This window comes from Salmo salar, chromosome ssa04 (genome assembly GCF_905237065.1).
Source record: "Salmo salar chromosome ssa04, Ssal_v3.1, whole genome shotgun sequence".
Classification (NCBI taxonomy): domain Eukaryota; kingdom Metazoa; phylum Chordata; class Actinopteri; order Salmoniformes; family Salmonidae; genus Salmo; species Salmo salar.
Window position 1 is genome coordinate 37,744,273 of NC_059445.1, and position 25,537 is coordinate 37,769,809.

The window sequence follows — 25,537 nt, forward strand, 5'->3', positions numbered from 1 at the left end:
GTTATCTTCTGTTCTGCTCTTTGAAGTGCTTCAGTGAAGCGATGAGACTGACCCTCCAGTCACAGCTGCTCATGCAGTATTTTGGGGCATGTGACTCACTCGACACAGTGTTTTCCGTGTCCATGGCAGATCGCTGCATGGTTGTAAAAGAGTTGAGCATGCAGGGAGAAGATTCTTTCCAGGCCTTGGCAATTGGCAGACAGCGCTACCATGACTGTGAACCTCTAACAACCACAGAAGAAAAAATCCCCTCCTGGCCTGGATGGGAATTTTATACCCTTGGTTTTGAACAGGTGCTCCGGTGACCCCCTGGCCGCAAGTTGTGACAGACATGCGAGGGACAGACTGGGGGGTTGCTACTCCCCTCAGAATGCCAAGTTTGGAGAAAAACTTGCTGCTGAAGAAATCTATATCTGGCACTGTGCAGTGGGCTGGGGGAGAGTCACACTACTCAAGCACTTCCAGATGGGATATGGAATTGATCCCTTTTACCATTTACACATTTCAAGAGCTGCATATAATGAATTAAAACGTTATTCATATGGTTCGCATATAATATATTACCATGCAGCATATGTGCAACATTTTGGAGCAAATTATTGACATGCACAAGCTATTCATGACCAAGGGATCAGCTTGTTAAGCCTCCAAATGGCCTCGATTGGCCAAGCAGACAGTTTTCTCCCCTCCTTTATCAGAGGAATTTAGCTCCAGACACATGCACTGGGACTGATGTTCTCTCTAAATCAGTAAGGACATAGACCTAAGGAGTTCTCCCCTCACAACCACCTTAATGTCATCTTGGATTAACGTCTAAAGCCAAACCCGGAGTTATCAATTACACTGTCACAATTGAGCTCATCAGACTCTATCAGTGGAATTGCATTGGAACAGATGTTACTAACATTTGTTTCTATTCCATCTGTGTTACTTATATGCACTCTTAGAAAAAAAGGGGTTGTCTATAACCTAAAGGGTTTCTTCGACTGTCCCCATAGGGGAACCCTTTGAAAACACCTTTTTGGTTCCAGGTAGAACCTTTTTGGGCTCCAGGTAGAACTCTTTCCACAGAAGGTTCTACATGGAACCCAAAAGGGTTCTATCTGGAACCAAAAAGGGTTATTCTGTGGGAATTGCCGAAAAACCCTTTTGGAAGCCTTTTTTTTCTGAGAGTGTACAGCAGTACAGTGAGTGAACAGCAATGGGAAGGTACAGTATATGATTTGTTTACTTACGTGTAGCTCTCGAAGTCTCCATTGCTGATGGCTTCTATAAGCTGCTCTGTCACCTTAATGATCTCCTGTTTCCTCACTGTGAAACACAGACACACAGCTCAGACACACAGCTCAAACACACAGAACAAACACACAGCTCAAACGTACAGCTCTGCACGGAAACTACTGACAACAAGCACTATGATGAATGGGACGGCAGTAAAATGCATTATTTTCCAATATGCCTGGCAGTGGAAGAAATAAATTAGATCCCTCCTTCATAAAGCCCTGGGATTTGATTAGATATCCTCTAAAATTCAACACAGTTTTCCTGTAGCATGAGACTGTGAGGTACCATTTCAAAGATACAGTACATAGTAGGAGTAATGTGTGTGTGTGTGTGTGTGTGTGTGCGTGCGTGCGTTTGTGCGTGCATGTGTGCGTGCGTACATGCATCTCTGTGGCCTTGTGTTTGTGTCCGTGTGTGTGTCCATGTGTGTGTCCACGTGTGTGTCAGTGTGTGTGTCCACGTGTGTGTCCGTGTGTGCTGCCTACTGCCTCCCAGTGCTTTACTGCGTGTGAAGGGGCTGTTCTCTGCCCACACGGAGAGCTGCTTGTGTCGAGAGAGCTTTTCTCCCACCAGCTCCGGGTCGCAGCTCAGAGTTGGGAAAGCAAGGTCGCGCCTTGCATATGGTAAAGAGGGGTCGCTCACAGGGGTTACATCCTCACAGTTTGTCCTCATAACTCACTTTTCCTCTTCTGTAAATACAGAACTGATAGAATTATAATTTTCTCTCTATCCTTCCTTCAGCCCCCTAGCACCTCCTCCAACCACTGCAGAGAACACAGTTCTATCTCTCGTCTCGCCCACTCCACCCACACAGTTTCTCTGCATCACCCGAATTGCAGTTCTGCCACATGTATCTCACTCCTCCCTGGAGAAATCACAATGCAATTTTCTGGAACTATCTTGTGGAAGGAGATAAGGTGTTGAAATGTACACATTTGTTTCCAAAAAAAAATCAACGAGCCTCTCTATTCAAAGAGGAGCCTTAACTCACAGGCCCTTCTCTTCAACACTCTTAAATATACAGGTGCAAGTTGGAACCAAATAAGGTTATTGAGAGCGAGGTTAGAAGGGAACCATTTTAAGGTCTTTGAAGAATCATGAATGGGATGGTTCTTTGAAGAACCGTTCAGAAATCCAAAACCAGAAACGTTTCAACCAGTACCACACGTCTATTTTTGCTAGTGACAGAGACATGGTTGTTGCATTCATTCATTTTCAGTCCTGTGGCCCTCACCAAGTGAGATCCTAAGTGAATATGTTGTCATTAAAATGGTATTATTCAAGACTATACATATTTCATAAGGCCTTCTTTTGAGGGCCTAGTTATACCCTAATACAGTGGCCTGAAACTCATAGTTTACAAGCCACATCAGGCCTGCAAGTCACATTATGCTGGCCTGCAAAGTGATGTGTAATTCTTATTGGAATCCAGCCAGAGTGGGGATATCCAACATTTAAATGTTTTATTACACCGCAACCTGAATTTAGAATGACTGCCAGGGTTTGGAAGACTAATGTATGAGACAACCATAAACATCTAAACTGGAACAATCATATCAGTAACGGGTGCGATAAATCCAAGTAACAGATTGGAATATTTTTGAAATATGTATGTTATTTATATTTGAGTAGCCTAAGATGAATGAATCAATCAATGTACATGCAAAAACACTAAAACAACAAACAATTACAAACAAATCTACCAGCAATAGAGCATGCTGGGAAATATGATAATGATGGGCATGGTTTTGGTTAAACTCTGGTCATAGAGAGCAATAGTAATGGCGTCTTTTTGTAGGCATTAACTCTGTCATGGCTTGTTGGCCAAAGCCTATGGTAAAGTTAATGGAGTTTAAGTGTTTTGGATAAATGTCGAAAATAAGATCTGTGGTAAACACAGGCTTAGGAGAGTTTAAATGTTTAAATGTTCTGTTCTATGAAATAACCTGTGTTTACCTCAGACCTTATTTTTGCCGTTTACCCCAAAACCTTTTTCTTTCGCCATTCATTTTCCCCATAGGAATGGCTGAACGAACCAGAGGTAATTAATTTCCTGTTTTTAGGACTACAAACTGGCAAGCTCTATTAACACCAACACTGTGGTAATTTTCCACCTCTGAATCAACATATGTTTGAAATAGTAATTTATTTTTAGAATTCTGAAGAACCGTAGATGCCATGTTAGGAACCCCACAATTAACTCAAAGGTTCTTTATCAGGCAAGAGTTCTCCAGGGAACCTTAAGAGCTGAGAAAGAACCACTGAATAACTTGCATTCATTGTTCAGTGTAGTTGGTAAGAGATGGAGGTCTTTTTTATCTTTTTATCAGTCTTTTTATCTATTTATTCCCATTCCCTAGAACATGGAGGCTCAAACTGAAGGAGCCCTTAATGACATAAGCAATAGCAATGCAACTCCCCCACCAACCGTTATCTAACTGACTTACTCATATTCATTCATAAGGGTACTGCCGCTGTCAATGTATCAAATGGGAGTCAATACAGTAGCTATTTGCATTGCTTTATGAACTGAAATGTTTTCACAGTAGTCAATTGTCATAGTAGACCTGTCTCAAAAAACATACAGCAGAGATTTTAGAATCTGCTCTCCCCCTCTGTTAGGTTGTCAGTCAGTAGCCATGTACAGTGCATTCTGGAATAATTCAGACCCCTTCCCTTTTTCCATATTTTGTTACGTTAGAGCCTTATTCTAAAATGGATTTAAAAAATGCCTCAATCGACACACAATACCCCATAATGACAAAGTGTCACACCTTGATCTGTTTCACCTGTCTTTGTGCTTGTCTCCACCCCCCTCCAGGTGTCGCCCATCTTCCCCTGTGTATTTATACCCGTGTTCTCTGTTTGTCTGTTGCCAGTTTGTTTTGTTCGTGAAACCTGCCATTGTTTGTTCCCCTGCTCCTGTCTGTTTCTTGCTCCTGTTTCCTAGTCCTTCCCGGTTTTGACCCTTCTGCCTGCCCTGACCCTGAGCCTGCCTGCCATTCTAAATCTTGCCCCATCTCACTGGATTATCAACCCCTGCCTGCCCTGACCCTGAGACTGCCTGCCGTTCTGGACCCTTTGCACCTTCTCTGGACTTCTGACCCCTGCCTGCCTTTGACCTGTCGTTTTCCTGCCCCTGTGTTTAGAAATAAACGTTTGTTTCTTCAACCCTATCTGCATCTGGGTCATACCTGAAACATGATACAAAGCAAAAACAGGTTTAGAAATCTTTGCAAATGTATTAAAAAGCAAAAACAGAAATACCTTATTTACATAAGTATTCAGATCCTTTGCTGTCAGACTCAAAATTGAGCTCAGGTGCATCCTGTTTCCATTGATCATCCTTGAGCTGTTTCTACAACTTGATTGGAGTCCACATGTGGTCAATTCAATTCATTGGACATTATTTGGAAAGGCACACACCTGTCTATATAAGGTCCCACAGTTGACAGTGCATGTCAGAGCAAAAACCAAGCCATGAGGTCGAAGGAATTGTCTGGAGAGCTCTGAGACATGATTGCGTTGAGGCACAGAACTGGGGAAGGGTATCAAAAGCCAAACTGAGCAATCGGAGGGAGAAGGGCCTTGGTCAGAGAGGTGACCAAGCACCCGATGGTCACTCTGACAGAATTCCTCTGTGGAGATGGGAGAACCTTCCAGAAGGACAACCATCTCTACAGCACTCCACCAATCAGGCCTTTATGTTAGAGTGGCCAGACGAAAGCCACTCCTCAGTAAAAGGCACATGACAGCTCGCTTGGAGTTTGCCAAAAGGCACCTAAAGAACTCTCAGACCATGCGAAACAAGATTCTCTGGTCTGATGAAACCAAGATTGAACTCTTTGGACTGAATGCCAAGTGTCACGCCTGGAGGAAACCTGGCACCATCCCCACGGTGAAGCATTGTGGTGGCAGCATCATGCTCTGGGGATGTTATTCAGTAGCAGGAACTGGGACACTAGTCAGTATCGAGGGAAAGATGAACAGAGCAAAGTACAGAGAGAACCTTGATGAAAACCTGCTCCAGAGCGCTTAGACTGGGGTGAAGGTTCACCTTCCAACAGGACAACGACCCGAGGTACACAGCCAAGATAACGGAGGAGTGGCTTTGAGACAAGTCTCTGAATGTCCTTGAGTAGCCCAGCCAGAGCCCGGACTTGAACCCAATCAAACATCACTTGAGACCTGAAAATAGCTGTGCAGCAACCAATCTGACAGAGCTTGAGAGGATATGCAGAGAAGAATGGGGGAAACTCTCCAAATACAGGTGTACCAAGCTTGTAGCGTCATACCCAAGAAGACTCAAGGCTGTAATTGCTGCTAAAGGTGCTTCAACAAAGTACTGAACAAAGGGTCTGAATACTTATATAAATGTGAAAATCTAAAAACATGATGGTGTATTGTGTGTAGATTGATAAGGGGAAAAAACGATTTAATCAATTCTGGAATAAAGGCTGTATTGTAACCAAATGCGGAAAAAGTCAAGGGGTTTGAATTCTTTCCGAATGCACTGTAAGTGGACTGTAACTGAAGTAAGAGTGAACCTATTCATAGCCGTGTTGTGCTGGTGTTAGGGTTATTTATAGCATTATTGAATGTCACTTTCTGAGCCAGAGAAAGCCATATCTCAACAGCTGTGTGTGTGTGTGTGTGTGTGTGTGTGTGTGTGTGTGTGTGTGCGTAACATACAGTACATGATACTCATAGGGTATCTGTTAGGTTTAGCAGAGATACTGTATATTCCTCCTGAAAGCTGTCACCCTGTCCTATTAACATGTATCGTCTGCAGGTGGTGAGGCTGTGAGAGGAAAGGAATAGCCTTACCTCTGGTGTCTTCATCCTCAATAGTGGTGTTGGTGCTTTCAGAGGATTCCTAGAAACAACACACAGACAGGTTCAGAGATTCACACTCAATTACAGCAGGTGTTATTCTCTCCACACGAGGGTGAGTGGAAGATCCGAGTCAAGACACACACACACACACACACACACACACACCTCGGACAGACGGACAGCCTCCTCCCTGTCTGCACCTTTCAGAGAGAGAGAACAGGCTATTTGGTTATTCAGAGTTCTGGGTGGCAAGAGGAGTAGGGTGAGATATGGGAGGGAGGAACAGGAGGGAGGAAAAAACCTAGAGAAGGAGAGATGGGTTACCCCACGATGACCCCCCCCCCAAGAGCATATAAAAAAGCAGCGGGATTAGGCAACGTTAGAGATGGGATGTTCACACACAAAAACAAAAAGAAAGTCCAGCTCCATTTTGAATGACAGCTTTATTTGCTTGTTCTTTGGATCGTTTGGATTTTTTAAAGCTATTATCACTTTCCCTGTTAGGCGGAAAGCCGAGCGCGGCAGAGACGCGCTGTCAAGAGGATGGGGGGAAATTCACACTCACCATCAGCTGGACGCTGGAACTGGACTTCCTTTTCTGGAAGAGAAATGAGAAGAGGTTAGACAGTAACACGCAGAATGAGATGGAGACGGAAGCCAGGGAGCAACAGAGGGAGGAGAGGGAGACCTCCATGCTGCAGAAGGAGGACGTGTGTGTGTGTGTGGGTTTGAGGCTGAAGATGTTTGTGTGTGTTTGGGGTTCGTATTGCCACGGTGTCCTTGTCGTCTCCCCCGGACACCTCTCTGAGCCGTCTGGTTGGCAGGCCGTGTGGCGGTGTGTCATGTAGGAAACCTCCGGGCCAGGCAGGTCTGTGGTCAGGGAGGAATGCCTTTGATAAGGCAGAGGTGGCAGGGCTGAGTGGCCAGCAGCATGCCTCACTTATCCCAGTATCAGACATCCTGGACTGGACTGGCTGCTCCTTAAGGCCCCCAGGGGAACTGGGGGATTACCACAGGTGGAGCATATCCCCTGATACATGTATATATTAACTCACACACACTAACTCACAAAACAGACTCAATATACTGGAACAGACGAACGACATCAATAAACAGACAAACTCTCCTTTTGGCTCTCAGACAGATAAGATGTCCAAGCACTAATCTCGTTAGCTACCTATCTAACTGACAATATGCTGAACATTGGATGACGTTGTAGCAAAGCATGTTGTCGAACAGAGTTGCTATGAATCTTCTGTTCTCCTGTGTACTACTGCATATGTTAGTAGGGGAATTCGTCCAGCCATTAGGAAAAACCAGGAAACGTGTGCATTTACAACTTTGGACTTATGTCAAGGAAGATGACTGAACTTGGACTGCTTCTCCGCCAGCTGTCTCTGTGCATCTGAACAGTGGGACACGAGCGCAAAACGAAACATAACACCTCTCCACTCCACCGCTCAGTCTCACACCAAGGCATGGGGCCGAGACAATAGACTGTGTACGGGGGCAAACAAACAGGGAAGCGGGGGCTATTAGCAGCTCCAGTTCTGTACACTGGAGGAGATCAAGGCTTTGGGTGGGGCCAGCATGTTCAGAGAGAATGGAGCAAACAGTCAAACTCCCATAATCCCATATTGTACTTAGATCTGTGTTCAGACGTTTTCAAAGAGCATGTTTGATTATTCCATTTCGCAGTGAAGCTTTTGACGTGAAAGCACCTTTCACCTTTCACAAAATGTTGAATAACGGCCAGATTTTGGAATGATAATGGTCTATCGACAGCGTGTGTTGTATACACTAAACGGCTAGCCTCCAAAAGTCCTCCTCCAGGTCAGGTTTATTCCACTGTGAGAAGAGAAACCTGTGGAGCTGGAGCCCTACCTTCACACCATCCGTCTTCTTGTTGGCCTTGTTACCTCCTGCGCGGGACACAAAGAGAAAAAGGGACAGGGCGATCAAAAAGGGCACGAAAGCCCAGAAGAGGAGGGCGAAGGGCATGGCCAACACTCAGTCGAATGCAAAGAGTTAGAAGAAAATGGAGTAAATCAGATCCATGTGTCTCTGGGAAATAAAATGTGATATTTTCTTCAAATCCAGCCCGCTTCCTGCTCTCCACTGATCATAAACTCGATGAGACAGTAATATAGGGTCACTAGTAGCATCCAAACCCAACGGGTTGTTGAAGATTCTCTCAGGTCATTCAACTGGTCAAATAAGAGATTTTAGGGAAATAAAGCACAGTTAAAAAAAATTGAAAAACACAAATTTCAAATGGTTGACTCTATAGCGTAACACCAGAGGTTCTGGTGATCCAGACTGGGCTCTGCTACAGAGGCTGGCTGGGTGGGTGAGAGGGATCCGTGATATAGGAGCACTTGAGATAGGGAGATACCACGGGCACATTCCAGACCCACTCCCTCACTCTCTAGAGTTTGGCTATGATCCATACAGTACATCACGTCCTGTTATTCCTAGTGCTCTGGTCCAGTTTGTTGCCCGCTCCCTCTACCTATCCTCTTCCCTTCCTCTCCTCCTCCTCGTCTCTGAGCTGGAATCATTTATTTTATGTCCTGTCTATGAGAGCTGAGCCAGGGTGTTTCCCCCACTTTATTTTCATCAACATGGCTACTAATTTTAGCCCTGGAATGGGCCGGGGCCGTGTGGAGCATGGCCTCTCATCTGGCCTCTCGTCAGCTGGGGCGTAGCCTGATCCCCGCCTCGCAGCCCCCTAGCTCCCTGGCACTGTGACCCCAATCTCTCCTGCTGCTGGGGGCTGTGAGGGGTTGTGGCTGAACGCCGATGGGATTTCCCCCTGGTCTGCTCCCCGTCTGCAGCGGAATGTCTCTGGTAACCCCAAGCACTGGCCTGAGGTCCGCTTTCTCTACCCTAATCCAAATCGCACTATTTACCATTTTAAAACAAATCTGGCCTTGGACTAGCGTTTACACAGAACTTCCGCACCCACCCCAAGCATAATAGGAGAAGTTAATAGACTAGAAGAAAAGGCTATTAAAAGCTTAAAGGGGAGATTTGGCTACAGCGACATTATCATTATTGTAAATAGGCATAAAGTGGTAATCTTTCCGTATACAGTATCTGTAGATTGTAGTTCTCAACGGCTATCTGGAGGGTAAAGATAGACCAGGGGAAAAAGGAAATCTTGCCGTATACAGTATTTAAAAAAGAAATTTACTAGGCAAGTCAGTTAAGAACAAATTCTTATTTTCAATGGCGGCCTAGGAACAGTGGGTTAACTGCCTGTTCAGGGGCAGAATGACATATTTGTACCTTGTCGGCTCGGGGATTTGAAGTTGCAACCTTTCAGTTACTAGTCCAGCGCTCTAACCACTAGGCTACCCTGCCGCCCCTATCTGTAGACTGTAGTTCTCAACGGCTATCTGGAGGGTAAAGATAGACCGGGGGAAAAAGGAAATCTTGCCGTATACAGTATCTGTAGACTGTAGTTCTCAACGGCTATCTGGAGGGTAAAGATAGACCGGGGGAAAAAGGAAATCTTGCCGTATACAGTATCTGTGGACTGTAGTTCTCAACGGCTATCTGGAGGGTAAAGATAGACCGGGGAAAAAAGGAAAGATGCATGGTAGTGGTTAGAGGTGCTGAGATGGTTTTAAGTCCACAAGGCCTCTAGGGTCAATGCTGTGGGGGCTTGGCTTTCAGACAGAATTCAATGGCAGGTGGGAGATATAGGGTGGGGGTCTATTCCTGACTGGTATGAGAATGTGTACCCATTTAAAGATGGCCCCTCACTGCTATTCATTTCCCCTGCTGTCCCCTTCAGGTCCACTTCTTTAATATAAGAATGGTTATGTGGAGCTATGAGGGGAGATACACTCTGCTGGATGGAGATTGGTAGAGATGTGTAAACTGTGAGATTGGAAGGGGATCCCTTCATCTCTGCTTTGATTTTTTTTTTCTTCTCAAAACAATGTTCAACTGTGACTCCTTCATCAAGCCGTCCCTTCCTTGTAACCAAGAGGAATATAATAAATGAGAGGATTTTGACAAAACATTGCAGATTACAGCAACATAGGGATGGTAAAAAGCCACATTATGTTCCACTAGTTCAGTGGTGGATTCGATGGCACAGAACCATCTGAGTGAAGTCATGGAGGGACTGGGGATCCAATAACAGATGGCTCCGCCACAGTAAGTGGGCTGGGATGACAACAACACATGCACCTTTGTCAATCAACAATCTACATTGTGATAACAACTAGCCTTTTAGTTAACAGACGGCCAGCCTCTTTCAGCCTCCCTACTATCATTAAGCTATTGCTTTACAGATTAAACACAAAATGTCCTTGAAAGATTTTAGTCTCTGGAGAAAAGAGTATGTCCTACAATGTGTCCGTTTTGAACAGAAATCACAGACATCATTCCAATGAATGTGACAGTGAATGTATTGGTATATCCGGACCAAAGTGTCTGACAGGGAGGTGCCAATTTAAATGGGGAAGTGTCCTGATGCATGACCAGTGAGTTCCACAAACTGTCATCATCTCCTCCCTGTTCCATGGGCTTGGAGCCCCCCAGTCTAGGAGCAGCCATCTGAGACCATGTCACTCCTTTAGGACAGTGACCTCCCTAGGGACACCGTTAAGCTGTCCTCTAGTCTGTAGCTCCGTTGGTAGAGCATGGCGCTTGCAATGCCAGGGTAGTGGGTTTGATTCCCGGGACTACCCGTACATTAAAAAATTAAATAAAAAAAAAAACAGAAAGGAAGCATGCATGTATGTTGCTTTGGATAAAAGCATTCGCTTAATGGCCAATTATTAATCCCACTCATGAATGGAGAGGAGGACCGTTCCGACAGGGCACCTCTGCATGACTTACCGGAGAAGTTCCGGGTCGCCAACATGGTGGTGAGAATGGCACCCTTTGAACAAAGAGAGATGGATCGTTACATAAGATGAAAGAACAAACGGATTCATCAAAAAGGAGAGTTTATAACGCCACCGTGTTCTCGTTGGCAACCAAGCTTGGCTAGAATATAGTATTAACAGTTTGAGTAGGTTGCTTACATGTAAAATCAACAGCTTGGATTGCTGCTTAGTGTCAGTGTAATGGCCTAGAGTACTTCAACAGTTTCTGTGTCTTAACAGCACCAAATTAAATGTGCATTGGCAATCTCTATTCAAAAAGCAGTTGGTGTTACTGCATGAATATCACAATTCATTAGTTTTAAGGCGTAGGTTGTTCAGATTTTTTAAGTGGAAGCTGAATGCATTACAATTAAATGGATCTGCCTGAAAGGGGTTGTGTAAAAGGGCAAACACAAAAGCCGTATGTACAAAACCAAATGCATTAGATAGCTTCCACGTGAAACAAATCAAACAAAGAGACGTCCTCTCATCTTGAACCGTGCATGGACTCGTCTAATGAAAGACATTTTGCCTCAATAGATCGCGCCATGAAGGCTATTTTGCCAAAGATCGCATTTCCATCCTCATTCAAACCATCCTATTGGACTCAAACCCCCTCACTGATATTTGTTTCTCTCCCTACTCTGGGCAATACAGAGATTACCATGTTATGTTCCAGTATCATATCGACACTTCATTTTGCTCCCCGGAGCTCTGCAATACCTTCAGCTTTCTTCTGGCGTTGAACTTTTTCAGGCATTCCACCGTCTCCTGTCTGTGCATGCAGGAGGCCACAGTGGAGCGGTGCTGTAGAGAGACAGAGAGAAAAGGAGAAACAAAAGTCATGCCCGGTTAGATACAGGGTCGAATCTCACCGCACATCGTGGCCATCGTGAGAATGTACGGACGTGCTCGCTCTGAACTCACTGAGATCCACGGGTGCTTGAGGACCTCAGAGGCTGTGATGCGCTTGGCAGGGTTGATCGTCAACATTTTGTTAATGAGATCCTTCGCCTCTGGAGTAACAGTGTCCCACTCCGGCGAGGGGAACTACAGTACATATAAGAGGAGACATAGCACAGAGCTGATGGCCTTTACATAGAAATAAATCATGGGAATTTAAGCCGGTGATTATATTCGAATGAGCGAGAATCCCTTTCCCAAACGATTTTCCAAAGTCTGTAGTCAGAGTAGAGGAATAAGAAAGGTTATGAATGTGACAGTGAATGTATTGGTGTGTATTGGTGTTCAAAACAAACGATTGTCCGAAGTCTGCAGGCAGAGTAGAGGAACAAGAAACGGTAGAGTGTGCCATGGGATACTATGACTGTAATTGAAGAAGAAAAAACATGCAGATCTTTTTTCCCTCCCAGCAGAACGCCACAATTATATCAGGCACTGAATTAAAATGATTAATCTACTTGGAAACTGGTGCGTTACACAATCCTGAAGAGACACTGCATTTCAACTGTTGCCCAGCAGCCGTGAGCAGTGAAGTAACGGAGGGGTATCGTATTGTTAAGAACAGGAGCTAGGAGGGATGTGACTCACATCGTAGGCCCCAGCCTTGATCTGCTGGTACAGTCTGTGCTGATCCTCATCCCAGAACGGAGGGTAGCCCACCAGCAAGATGTACAGGATCACACCTGGCACAGACAATATACATCACAATACAATAGGAGACTGCCCATCACTCCAGTTACTCAAGAATGAACTAGCAAAGGTAGATACAGCTATCTACCTTTGGTGAAAAGAAAAGGTGCTGCAGAAATCAATACATCTGAGCCTTGATCACTCACATATGTATATATGTATGTATGTACAGTGTGTGTGTGTGTGTGTGTGTGTGTGTGTGTGTGTGGTTACATTAATATCTCTATGTTTGTTGAAAAGAAAAGGTGCTACAGAAGTAGTGTATACTGTATGTATGTACATTGGGGCAAAAAAGTATGTAGTCAGCCACCAATTGTGCAAGTTCTCCCACTTAAAAAGATGAGAGAGGCCTGTAATTTTCATCATAGGTACACATCAACTATGACAGACAAAATGAGAAAAGAAAATCCAGAAAATCACATTGTAGGATTTCTAATGAATTTATTTGCAAATATGGTGGAAAATAAGTATTTGGTCAACCTACAAACAAGCAAGATTTCTGGCTCTCACAGACCTGTAACTTCTTCTTTAAGAGGCTCCTCTGTCCTCCACTCGTTACCTGTATTAATGGCACCTGTTTGAACTTGTTATCAGTATAAAAGACACCTGTCCACAACCTCAAACAGTCACACTCCAAACTCCACTATGGCCAAGACCAAAGAGCTGTCAAAGGACACCAGAAACAAAATTGTAGACCTGCAACAGGCTGGGAAGACTGAATCTGCAATAGGTAAGCAGCTTGGTTTGAAGAAATCAACTGTGGGAGCAATTATTAGGAAATGGAAGACATACAAGACCACTGATAATCTCCCTCAATCTGGGGCTCCATGCAAGATCTCACCCCGTGGGGTCAAAATGATCACAGGAATGGTGAGCAAAAATCCCAGAACCACACGGGGGGACCTAGTGAATGACCTGCAGAGAGCTGGGACCAAAGTAACAAAGCCTACCATCAGTAACACACTACGCCTCCAGGGACTCAAATCCTGCAGTGCCAGACGTGTCTCCCTGCTTAAGCCAGTACATGTCCAGGCCCGTCTGAAGTTTGCTAGAGAGCATTTGGATGATCCAGAAGAGGATTGGGAGAATGTCATATGGTCAGATGAAACCAAAATAGAACTTTTTGGTAAAAACTCAACTCGTCGTGTTTGGAGGACAAAGAATGCTGAGTTGCATCCAAAGAACAACATACCTACTGTGAAGCATGGGGGTGGAAACATCATGCTTTGGGGCCGTTTTTCTGCAAAGGGACCAGGACGACTGATCTGTGTAAAGGAAAGAATGAATGGGGCCATGTATCGTGAGATTTTGAGTGAAAACCTCCTTCCATCAGCAAGGGCATTGAAGATTAAACGTGGCTGGGTCTTTCAGCATGACAATGATCCCAAACACACCGCCCGGGCAACGACGGAGTGGCTTCGTAAGAAGCATTTCAAGGTCCTGGAGTGGCCTAGCCAGTCTCCAGATCTCAACCCAATAGAAAATCTTTGGAGGTAGTTGAAAGTCTGTGTTGCCCAGCGACAGCCCCAAAACATCACTGCTCTAGAGGGGATCTGCATGGAGGAATGGGCCAAAATACCAGCAACAGTGTGTGAAAACCTTGTGAAGACTTACAGAAAACGTTTGACCTGTGTCATTGCCAACAAAGGGTATATAACAAAGTATTGAGATAAACTTTTGTTATTGATCAAATACTTATTTTCCACCATAATTTGCAAATAAATTCATTAAAAATCCTACAATGTGATTTTCTGGATTTTTTTTCTCATTATGTCTGTCATAGTTGAAGTGTACCTGTGATGAAAATTACAGGCCTCTCTCATCTTTTTAAGTGGGAGAACTTGCACAATTGGTGGCTGACTAAATACTTTTTTGCCCCACTGTATGTATGTATAGTGTGGTCCATAATTATTGGCAACCTTGATAAAGATGAGCAAAGAAGGGTCTAAGATCTCTCCCAATCTGTTCTCCAATCTCATATGACAATTTAGAAAAAGGCTCAGTGTGTTAGCCTTGCAAGGTGAGGTATTGAACGGTATTGAATACAAGGGTGCCAATAATTCTGACCACTATCTTTTAGATTTTGTAAAAAAATTATAATAATCTCTGAGTAATGTATTAGTATAAAATAATATAGTTTTGCATACAAAATAGTTAGTTAGTTGTATTATTTTTTTTCTCCTCTTTATCAAGGGTGCCAATAATTTTGGACCTGACTGTATGTCTTCCATCAACCCCTCCTCTGTCTCTCAGATGGGTTAACCATACACACAATGGTGTATGTCTTCCATACACCCCTCCTCTGTCTCTCAGATGGGTAAACCATACACACAATGGTGTATGTCTTCAATACACCCCTCCTCTGTCTCTCAGATGGGTTAACCATACACACAATGGTGTATGTCTTCCATACACCCCTCCTCTGTCTCTCAGATGGGTTAACCATACACACAATGCTGTATGTCTTCCATACACCCCTCCTCTGTCTCTCAGATGGGTTAACCATACACACAATGGTGTATGTCTTCCATACACCCCTCCTCTGTCTCTCAGATGGGTTAAGCATACACACAATGGTGTATGTCTTCCATACACCCTCCTCTGTCTCTCAGATGGGTTACCCCTAGTAATTTCTACTCCCTCATTCCCACACTGTTGCCCCCCTTAGCCATCAACCTTATGTATCCTGTGACTTCCTCTCACTCCCCCGAAGCCTGGCCATGAACCCATTGGCCATGAAGCCCACATGCATCTCAAGGTCAATATCAAAAGGCAGAGAAATACAGCTATACATAGCGATGAGCCTTCTCCTTTTTTTTTTTATCAAACCACAAGGTTAAACTGCTCATTCTAGATTATGCCGGACAACAACCTCTCCCTCAAAGTCAGCAAGACAAAGGATCTGATCGTGGACTACAGGAAACAGAGGGCCCAACACACTCCCATCCACATCTACAGGGCTGTAGTGGAGTGTGTCGAGAGCTTCACGTTCCTCGGTGTCCACATCACTAAGGAATTTACATGGTCCATGAATTAACATACACGGCAATGCCTTTTCCCCCTCAGGAAGCTGAAAAGATTTGGCATGAAAAGATCCTCAGAAAGTTCTACAGCTGCACCATTGAGAGCATCTTGACTGGCTGCATCACCGCTTGGTATGGCAACTCCTTGGCTCTAAAAAGGGTAGTTATTTCGGTCCAGCACATCACTGAGGCCGAGCTCCCTGCCATCCAGGACCTCTATAACTGGCGGTGTCAAAGGAAGCCCCTGCAAATTTTCAATGATTCCAGCCACCCAAGTCACAAACTGTTCTCTCTGCTACCGCATGGCAAGCGGTACCAGTGCACCAAGTCTGGAACCAACAGGACCCTGAACAGCTTCTATCCCCAAGCCATAAGACTACTAAATAGTTAACCAAATGGCTACCCAAACTATCTGCATTGACCCTCTTTGCAGTAACTATTTTGACTCATCACATACACTGCTGCTACTGTTTATTATTTATCCTGTTGTCAGGTCACTTTACCTTTACCTATATGTACAGTATAGTACAGTCGTGGCCAAAAGTTTTGAGAATGACACAAATATTAATTTTCACAACGTTTGCTGCTTCAGTGTCATTAGATATTTTTGTCAGATGTTACTATGGAATACTGAAGTATAATTACAAGCATTTCATAAGTGTCAAAGGCTTTATTGACAATTACATGAAGTTGATGCAAAGAGTCAATATTTGCAGTGTTGACCCTTCTTTTTCAAGACCTCTGCAATCCGCCCTGGCATGCTGTCAATTAACTTCTGGGCCACATCCTGACTGATGGCAGCCCATTCTTGCATAATCAATGCTTGGAGTTTGTCAGAATTTGTGGGTTTTTGTTTGTCCACCCGCCTCTTGAGGATTGACCACAAGTTCTCAATGGGATTAAGGTCTGGGTAGTTTCCTGGCCATGGACCCAAAATATCGATGTTTTGTTCCCCGAGCCACTTAGTTTTCACTTTTGCCTTATGGCAAGGTGCTCCATCATGCTGGAAAAGGCACTGTTCGTCACCAAACTGTTCCTGGATGGTTGGGAGAAGTTGCTCTTGGAGGATGTGTTGGTACCATTCTTTATTCATGGCTGTGTTCTTAGGCAAAATTGTGAGTGAGCCCACTCCCTTGGCTGAGAAGCAACCCCACACATGAATGGTCTCAGGATGCTTTACTGTTGGCATGACACAGGCCTGATGGTAGCGCTCACCTTGTCTTCTCCGGACAAGCTTTTTTCCGGATGCCCCAAACAATCGGAAAGGGGATTCATCAGAGAAAATGACTTTACCCCAGTCCTCAGCAGTCTAATCCCTGTACCTTTTGCAGAATATCGGTCTGTCCCTGATGTTTTTCCTGGAGAGAAGTGGCTTCTTTGCTGCCCTTCTTGACACCAGGCCATCCTCCAAAAGTCTTCGCCTCACTGTGCGTGCAGATACACTCACACCTGCCTGCTGCCATTCTTGACCAAGCTCTGTACTGGTGGTGTCCCGATCCCGCAGCTGAATCAACTTTAGGAGACGGTCCTGGTGCTTGCTGGACTTTCTTGGGCGCCCTGAAGCCTTCTTCACAACAATTGAACCGCTCTCCTTGAAATTCTTGATGATCCAATAAATGGTTGATTTAGGTGCAATCTTACTGGCAGCAATATCCTTGCCTGTGAAGCCCTTTTTGTGCAAAGCAATGATGACGGCATGTGTTTCCTTGCAGGTAACCATGATTGACAGAGGAAGAACAATGATTCCAAGCACCACCCTCCTTTTGAAGCTTCCAGTCTGTTATTCAAACTCAATCAGCATGACAGAGTGATCTCCAGCCTTGTCCTCGTCAACACTCACACCTGTGTTAACGAGAGAATCACTGACATGATGTCAGCTGGTCCTTTTGTGGCAGGGCTGAAATGCAGTGGAAATGTTTTTGGAGGGGATTCAGTTGATTTGCATGGCAAAGAGGGACTTTGCAATTAATTGCAATTCATCTGATCACTCTTCATAACATTCTGGAGTATATGCAAATTGCCATCGTACAAACTGAGGCAGCAGACTTTGTGAAAATTAATATTTGTGTCATTCTCAAAACTTTTGGCCACGACTGTTACCTAGTACCCCTGCTCATGGACTCGGTACTGGTACCTTGTGTATATAGCCAAGTTACCGTTACTCATTGTGCTTGTTATAATATTTTCTATATTTTTCTCTCTGCATTGTTAGGAAGGGCCTGTAAGTAAGCATTTCACTGTTAGTCTACACCACAGGAGGCTGCTGAAGGGAGCACTGCTCATACTAATGTCTGGAACGGTGCAAATGGAATGGAATCAAACACCTGGAAAGAGTATTTTTGATGTATTTGATACATTCCATTGACTCCGCTCCAGTCATTACCACAAGCCCGTTCTCCCCATTTAAGGTGCCACCAACCTCCTGTGGTCTACACCTGCTGTTTAGGAAGCATGTGACAAATGCACAATGTGAAAAGTTCCTGTACCACTGCATATTGTCAAAGTTTATATAATGTTTACATATGATTCATATGATATATACATGTACTATGTTCTAGGTAAAAGTTTTTCACACATCGGGTATAATTTCGATCGTCTATCTAAATAGACCAGAGGAGGGCCAATTGGAGAGTGAATTCTGCCACCTTGTTGACACAGAGGCCTGTGGTACAGTATGTACATAGACATACACTCTTAGAACAAAAAGGTGCTATCTAGAACCAAAAAGGGTTCTTCGGCTGTTCCAGGTAGAACCCTTTTGGTTCTATATAGAACCTTTTTGGGTTCCATGTAGCACCCTTTCCACAGAGGGTTCTACATGGAACCCAAAAGAGTTCTACCTGGAACCAAAAAGGGTTCTACCTGGAACTTAAAAGTACCCTTTTGAAACCCAAAGAGTGTAGAGAGAGCTCCGATCAGATCAATGCACGGCTGCCTTCTTTCCTCTGCTCTGACAGAGAACTCATCTCTGCACCTTGGGATGAAACCAACAGGCCCCCATAAATAAACTGGTGCACTAAATCATAGGTTTTTTTGTCAACATAACTCTAGTAGGTTAGAATCTGAAGCAATCCCGAGTCTGGCCAACTGAGACAACATAAAGACAAAGTTGTATAAATGAGGAAACTCATCACATCAGGTGTGAAGTCTATATCATGTTTTCTGTAGGGAGTAGCAACTCAGACGTAGAGAAAAACAAACAAGGAAAGAGGTGGATATCTGAAAGCCGCCCTGCTTACCACAAGCCCACAGGTCCACAGCTTTGCCATATGGGTCCTTCCTCAGAACCTCAGGAGAAAGGTAGCCAGGTGTCCCTGCAAAGCCTGCATCACATCCAGACAGAGGCAATGAGTCACAGATAATACAGCTCTGTTGAAATCAAACGATAGGCAATAAGCAATGGGAAATAATGTTGAGATGCTTTTTCCCATTGGAGAGGAAGTTTATGAATTGCCTGGATGGGCTGTGAGACAGGGGGTTGATAAACCACAGGCATTAATCATGTATTATCTTGAATAACATCCAGGATCCAAACGGATCATTTTATAAAGCTCTAGAAGGGTTACTCTCAGTGAAAGTAAAACAACAGGGGGATAAAGTATAGCTCCATATAACGCTCTAAATACTGGTATCGTAATGCTATGCAATACATATTGATATAGGTTTCGATCAAATGCACATGTTGTTTTATGTGTGAAGTGACACTAACCATATCAATCCATTATATACTGTAATACAGTACAGTAAAGAGATAACCATCTTCAAATTCCTGAATGCATAGAATACTTCAACCTTTGTCGCAATATAACAAAGAAAAGACAGAAGTCTTCCTTGAGAACTCTGTAGAAAATCCACTTAGTATTCTGTCACAAACCAAGAACAGTGCACAGTGTTAGAGAGACCTGCTCTGATTATTATCTTCCCCCGGAATGTAAGAGAGTGTAATTAACTTGACATCATCCACAGGTTCCTGGGGCCGCCTGCCTTACACTTCTCTCAATAGGGCTTAATTTGTGGTGTGCAGTCCGTATCCTTATTACCTACCTTAACCAGACGGGTTTCTAACGTTCTGGTAAGTCTGGACATTAACTCTTTATGAGGGGTGATGAGAGCTTTATTTCACTCTCATTTTAAGGATTCACATCATCTTCTCATGTTCCAGCCTCGTTTTGTTCCAGACATTGTGTCACAGCAGATCCACTAAACTAAATCAATTTGCCCATGGGAGAGAATATGGATTGCAAATCATGTGAAATGATTATCACTGACAATTAACAAGGTTGCTTGCTACTTGGATAGATTATGGATTACTGTATATATCAATCATCAAAACAGAGAAGAAGAATACATTCTTCCATTTATTCTCCAGACCCATGGAACCAACCTGGGGTTTGACACACTGTGAACAAAGAAAAGGTTGAAATATCGAGACTCATTTCCATGAATGTGTATGTGTAATGTGTATAGAATAATTATATCAGGGTTGGGTAAGTAACATTACTTTTGGATTACTTTCAGTTACTTTCCCCTTAAGAGGCATTAGATAAAGACAAAGGATCCAAAGGAGCCATTATAGGCATTTGTTGTATCATCATGTGGTCTCTGACTTGTGGTCAGACTCGCTCAGGTGGAACAAACTTAAACCTACACATCTTTTCAATGCTGAATTGAATGTCATTGAGAAAACAGAAAGGTTTCATAATGTATTTTTTTGCAAAAATAATCCAATAAGTAATTATTTCATTTTTCAAAAGTATCTGTAATATGATTACAATATGTTTGCTAATAACGTAACGGATTACAGTTAAAATAAGTTTTTAATCAAATTACATGTAATCACCTAATCCCCAACCCTGATTATAATGAGCAGCAGAGGTGGATGACAGCTCCACCAGCACTTCTTAGAAAATCAAAAAAATATAGCAACAAGCCAGGCATCCCCCAAAGGGTTTAGAACATCATCCTGATCTAAGAGAGGTGTGTCTTTAAAAATGAATTGTGGGTATTGGATAAGTGTCCTCTGGTTCATTAAAAATGAACTGAATACTAAAAGACATTCCTAGTTTTAAAACAACGACATGGGTCGTTCAACCAAAGGAATTCCTTTTGAATTTTAAAAGGCTGTTATATTCAGGGAAGTGGCATTTAAAATAGGCCACAAAGAGATTTTGATAAATCAGATTTTTAATATGAAAAAAATACTCGCTAAAGTACCAAAATTCAGCATTTTCTGCATCCGTGCACCCTCTGTGACTTAACCCTGAAGTTTGTAAAGATCTACTTATCTTGTTGCTTTGACAAAGTCATTTCTGAAGATGATTATTTCCTTAATGTGATTAGTGATGACACAAATTGTGATTCATTTTAAGTCAACCCTGTTACATGAACTGAACTCTCTCATTTTAATATGGTTAAACTATTCCCTTTGAAATTCTTTTTTCAAAATATGGTGTAAAAGCTGGTGAGCTGGTTCTACTCTTTTTGGCGGTAAACTGAGTTGGTTGATCATAACACTTCACAAAACTGTTACCCACAGGCTCGAAATGTTTTAAAAATGTCCTTTTTTTTAAAAGCTTGCATTCAATTGCTCCTCCCTGTTGCACATAACAACCTTCCATTTCCCCTGTCTCAAAGGGATTTATGTCTGATTTAGTAAAGATGCACTATGCAGAAATAGCTCAGCCATTACCTGGTTGCTAAAGTTCACATACTTTCAGTTTATGTGACAAAACAAGCAAGTATAGTGTAGAGAATCATTGACCCTCTAAACCGCTGTGAAAAATATTTTCCGTAACCAAACATATTGTATTTTCAGGTGTTTGAAACTGGTGTACAAAACCAAAAGTAAAAGACGCAAAAACAAAACTTAAGAACAGGAAGCATAGAAATAATACGCATAGAACAGATCTACCGCTTCTTAGACTTGCTTTCAATGAGAATGACAGATATATAACTCACCTTTCAACGTGAATTTGGTCGGGTCGCCCAAAAAGTTTCATATTGTAGCTCTAAGATGAAGTCGTCAACCCTGTTACGTTCAACCTTTATACTTTATTTGGCACTTAATATGCACTTGATATAGTCATTGTTTTATTTAACCTCCGGAGATGGGAAACCATGTTTTTATTAAGTTGAACATGGTTTAATCATTTAAATATGTACCGGCTTAAAACCATCAACACGTGCGCCTATCCCTTGCTTTGTTTACAAACCGTAAGCTCAAGCAGAACACACTACCAAAGATACTGGTAACCTTTCATCTGTGGTGTGACTGTTAGTTAGCAAGCTACTTGCTAGCATGCCGGCAAAAGCACATAGTGTTGTTACTGGAAGTCAGTGTAAATTTAATGCTACACTATTTTCCAAAGAATGAAGACATATGACAGCAGTGGCTACTTTTCATTTCGGATGGACAGGCCGAACAGAAAATGAAGATCAGGTCATGCGTGTGCAGTCCACATTTCGAGCGAAGTTGCTTTATCAATTAGGGAGAACATTCGATGGGTCTTGCCAGGAAGCTAATCTTGAAGATGGACGCTGTACCATCATTGACAGTGGATCTTGCAAGCGGTGACCATAATGTAAGTATCATAGTTTGATCATTTCTTGTCAACGGGGTGGTGCAGGATTATAATTTTTTTGCCTGTGCTACATACGGCTATATCGGTCGCTAATACAGGACTAGTAAAGGCCCAGTGCACCACTTTTGTGGGGGGGAATTGCCCTCGCTACAGACAGCTATATTGACCCGTTAATACAGGACTAGTAAAGGCCCAGTGCACCACTTTTGTGGGGGGGGAATTGCCCTCACTACAGACAGCTATATCGATCCGTTAATAAAGGACTAGTAAAGGCCCAGTGCACCACTTTTGTCGGGGGGAATTGCCCTCGCTACAGACAGCTATATCGATCCATTAATAAAGGACTAGTAAAGGCCCAGTGCACTACTTTTGTGATTTTTTTTCTTCTTTTTTGATTTTTCAGGGGGTGCTGCAGCATCCTCAGCACCCCTCTATTTGGATGATATCCTGAAAAAGCCAAACTATCGGCATATGCCAAATCTCCCATTCCTCCTAACATTTTTTTGAAAACGCTTTTGCTCAGCAACTCACAACCTTCCTGAAGACAGTCTGGTTTTAGACCCCATCATACTACTGAGACCACACTCGTGAAGGTGTGTGAAAAAATGTATCATATTTCTCCAGTGCTAACCTCTGGCTTCCTGTTAAGGCTAGGTCTGATTCCAAGGTTTTACTGCTAACCTACAAAGCGTTACATGGACTTGCTCCTACCTATCTCTCCTATTTGGTCCTGCTGTACATACCTAGACGTACACTACAGTCACAAGACGTAGGCCTGCTTATTCCTACAGTAGAATTTCTAAACAAACCGCTGCAGGCAGGGCTTTCTCCTATAGAGCAACATTTTTATGGAATGGTCAGCCGACCCATTTGAGAGACGCAGACTCGGTCTCAACCTTTAAGTCTTTACTGAAGAATCATCTCTTCATCAGGTCCTATGATTGAGTGTAGTCTGGCCCAGGGGTGCGAAGGTGAACGGCAAGGCACTGGAGTGACAATCCACCCTTGCTGTCTTTGCCTGGCTTGCTCCCCTCTCTTCACTGGGATTCTCTGCCTCTGACCCTATTACGGGAGCTGTCACTGGCTTGCTAGCACTCTCCCATGCCGTCCCTAGGAGGCGTGCATCACGTCTTGCCAGGCTTTTATTCCCCCGCTATACTCAACTTGAGTGGGTTGAGTCACTGACGTTATCGTCCTGTCCGGTCTTGCGTCTTCTCAGGCTCTTGTGGTGGGGAGATCTTCGTGGGCTATACACCGCCTTGTGTCAGGGTAGTAAGTTGGTGATCTGTTGACATCCCTCTGGTGGTGTGGGTGCTGTGCTTTGGCAAAGTGGGTGGGGTTATATCCCGCCTGATTGGCCCTGCCCGGGGGTATCGTCCCATTGGGCCACAGCGTCCCCCGATCCACCCTGTCTCAGTCCTCAGTGTCTATGCTGCAGTAGTTTATGTGCCGGGGGGCTAGGGTCAGACTGTCCTATTTGGTGCATTTCTCCTGTCTGATCTGGTGTCCTGTGTGATCTTAAGTGCGCTCCCTCTAATTCTCCCATCTCTCTCTCTCTCTCCCCTCCCCGAGGACTTGAGCCCTAGGATCATGCCTCAGGACTACCTGGCCGACCCTGTCCCTAGTCCACCTGGTCGTGCAGAAAATGTTGTGACCACCACAGCCCTAGTTGTGCTGCTGATCCAGTTTCTGCTGTTCTGCCTGCGGCTATGGAACCCTGACCTGTTCACAGGACGTTCTGCTCAGTGTGTCTTTGAACACAGCACAGTCCCGAGGGGCAGGCCGATGAAACATCTGAAAGAGAGGCACTGTGAGAAATTACTGAGGACATCCTCAAGCAGGCACGGAAAACCACAGCATTGGGACAGCAGAGAGACTTCCATCCTGGTTAAGGGAGAGCTCCTATCCCAGGGGCTCATGGAATTGGCTGGATTAAAAATCATAGATTTTCTGTGACCATCATGTCTTTAAAAGGCACTGTAACTATCTTGCTTACAATTTGTGATGAGTGAGTGTGTTTTTGCAGAAATAAATAGGACTGTGCAAAAAAAATAATTATTTGTATGAAAAATAAATAAGTGTGGAAAGGTCTGTTCACGGCCCTGTTCTGGACCTAAGGGCACCAATCACAAGGCAGCACCAGTCAGTCAGTTAGGTTAGTTAGAGCAGAGTGATGAAAAGTGAGCTGTGCCTAACCTATTCCAACAAGACGGTTTTACACAGCGGGCCTCACTACAAATGAATCTGGATGACGCTGTGGTGACATTTCTACTTCTGGATGACAATTCATAAATAAAACAAGCAGCAAACAGCCCATTTTCTGTTTCCCCTGTTGTAGTCGGTGCTGCGGAAGTCTTTTTTCCTACCTTGGTGTTTTTTTTAATGATATGTTTCCCTTTGTTTTTAGTTGTTGGTATTTCTCCAGAGTAGCTGTTTTTTTGTTGTTGTTGAGGATGTTCGAGGCAAAGAGTTGTTTTGATTGGATTCCACGGGAGTCTTTTAATTATTTATTTCCCTCTGAAGATTCAGACTGGAATTCTTTGTGCTCAGAAAACTCCTTCTTCTTCTCTCATGACTCTATGTGACCCCCCTATGCAGTTTCCCTGCTGGTTATACATCTTAAATCTTGCATAAGTAGACCTGCTTTAGAAGCCATTCCTTATTTGCATTTCTGTTTATTTTTTGTGTGTGTGTAATTACGATTAATATCAGCCATTAGCCATTACCGAACCAGGCTTGTTGTTCCCCCTCAACCTCGATGGCCAGGCCGAAGTCTGCCAGCTTCACTGCAGCACCCTTGGACTTGGAGGCAAGCAGAAGGTTCTCAGGCTGGGTACAAAGAGAGAATAGCCAATCAGTCAGCGAGAAGAGACAAGAGACCTGAGCACAAGCAGGAATAGGGTGACAGACAGACATGATTCTGGGCCTGATTGAATAGTGTTCAGTTTCTTTTGTGGTTGCGGCATTAGAGAGCTCTGATAAATCCGTCCTCCCACACAGGTGGAGGAATGACACCCCCCCACTCTGCTACTGCTATGAGATGTTATCTACCCCCTGATACACACAGACATACACCACACACGCACATACATACACCCACACACACAGAAATCCATTTTATCATTCCATCTTCCCTCGGGGGCATCTCTTTGTACGGGAATTTGTTAGTGTATGTTTATAACAGTGTGAGTGCTGAAGCAGTCTGTAAGAAAGATTTAAAAAATGTACCTTTGAAAGATTGAGCAAGAAGGCTGCGTTTATACAGGCAGCCCAA

The 25,537-nt window shown here is 43.8% G+C and overlaps 1 protein-coding gene across 3 annotated transcripts in view; it reads right to left on the bottom strand.

Annotated features, from left to right (window-relative positions):
- Positions 1-25,537, bottom strand: part of LOC106602935 (calcium/calmodulin-dependent protein kinase type II subunit alpha) — a 77,466-nt gene that overhangs the window by 9,434 nt on the left and 42,495 nt on the right. For 2 of the 3 annotated variants that reach the window (XM_014195957.2, XM_014195958.2), the window contains exons 7-16: positions 24,990-25,092; positions 18,922-19,005; positions 12,558-12,652; positions 11,934-12,056; positions 11,730-11,813; positions 10,978-11,020; positions 8,005-8,042; positions 6,686-6,718; positions 6,112-6,160; positions 1,236-1,311 (exon numbers count right to left, since the gene is read on the bottom strand). In XM_014195957.2, coding sequence (XP_014051432.1) covers positions 1,236-1,311; positions 6,112-6,160; positions 6,686-6,718; positions 8,005-8,042; positions 10,978-11,020; positions 11,730-11,813; positions 11,934-12,056; positions 12,558-12,652; positions 18,922-19,005; positions 24,990-25,092 — 728 coding nt within the window. The remainder of the gene's footprint in view (positions 1-1,235; positions 1,312-6,111; positions 6,161-6,685; positions 6,719-8,004; positions 8,043-10,977; positions 11,021-11,729; positions 11,814-11,933; positions 12,057-12,557; positions 12,653-18,921; positions 19,006-24,989; positions 25,093-25,537) is intronic. The other variant, XM_045716882.1, reaches the window with a different exon arrangement.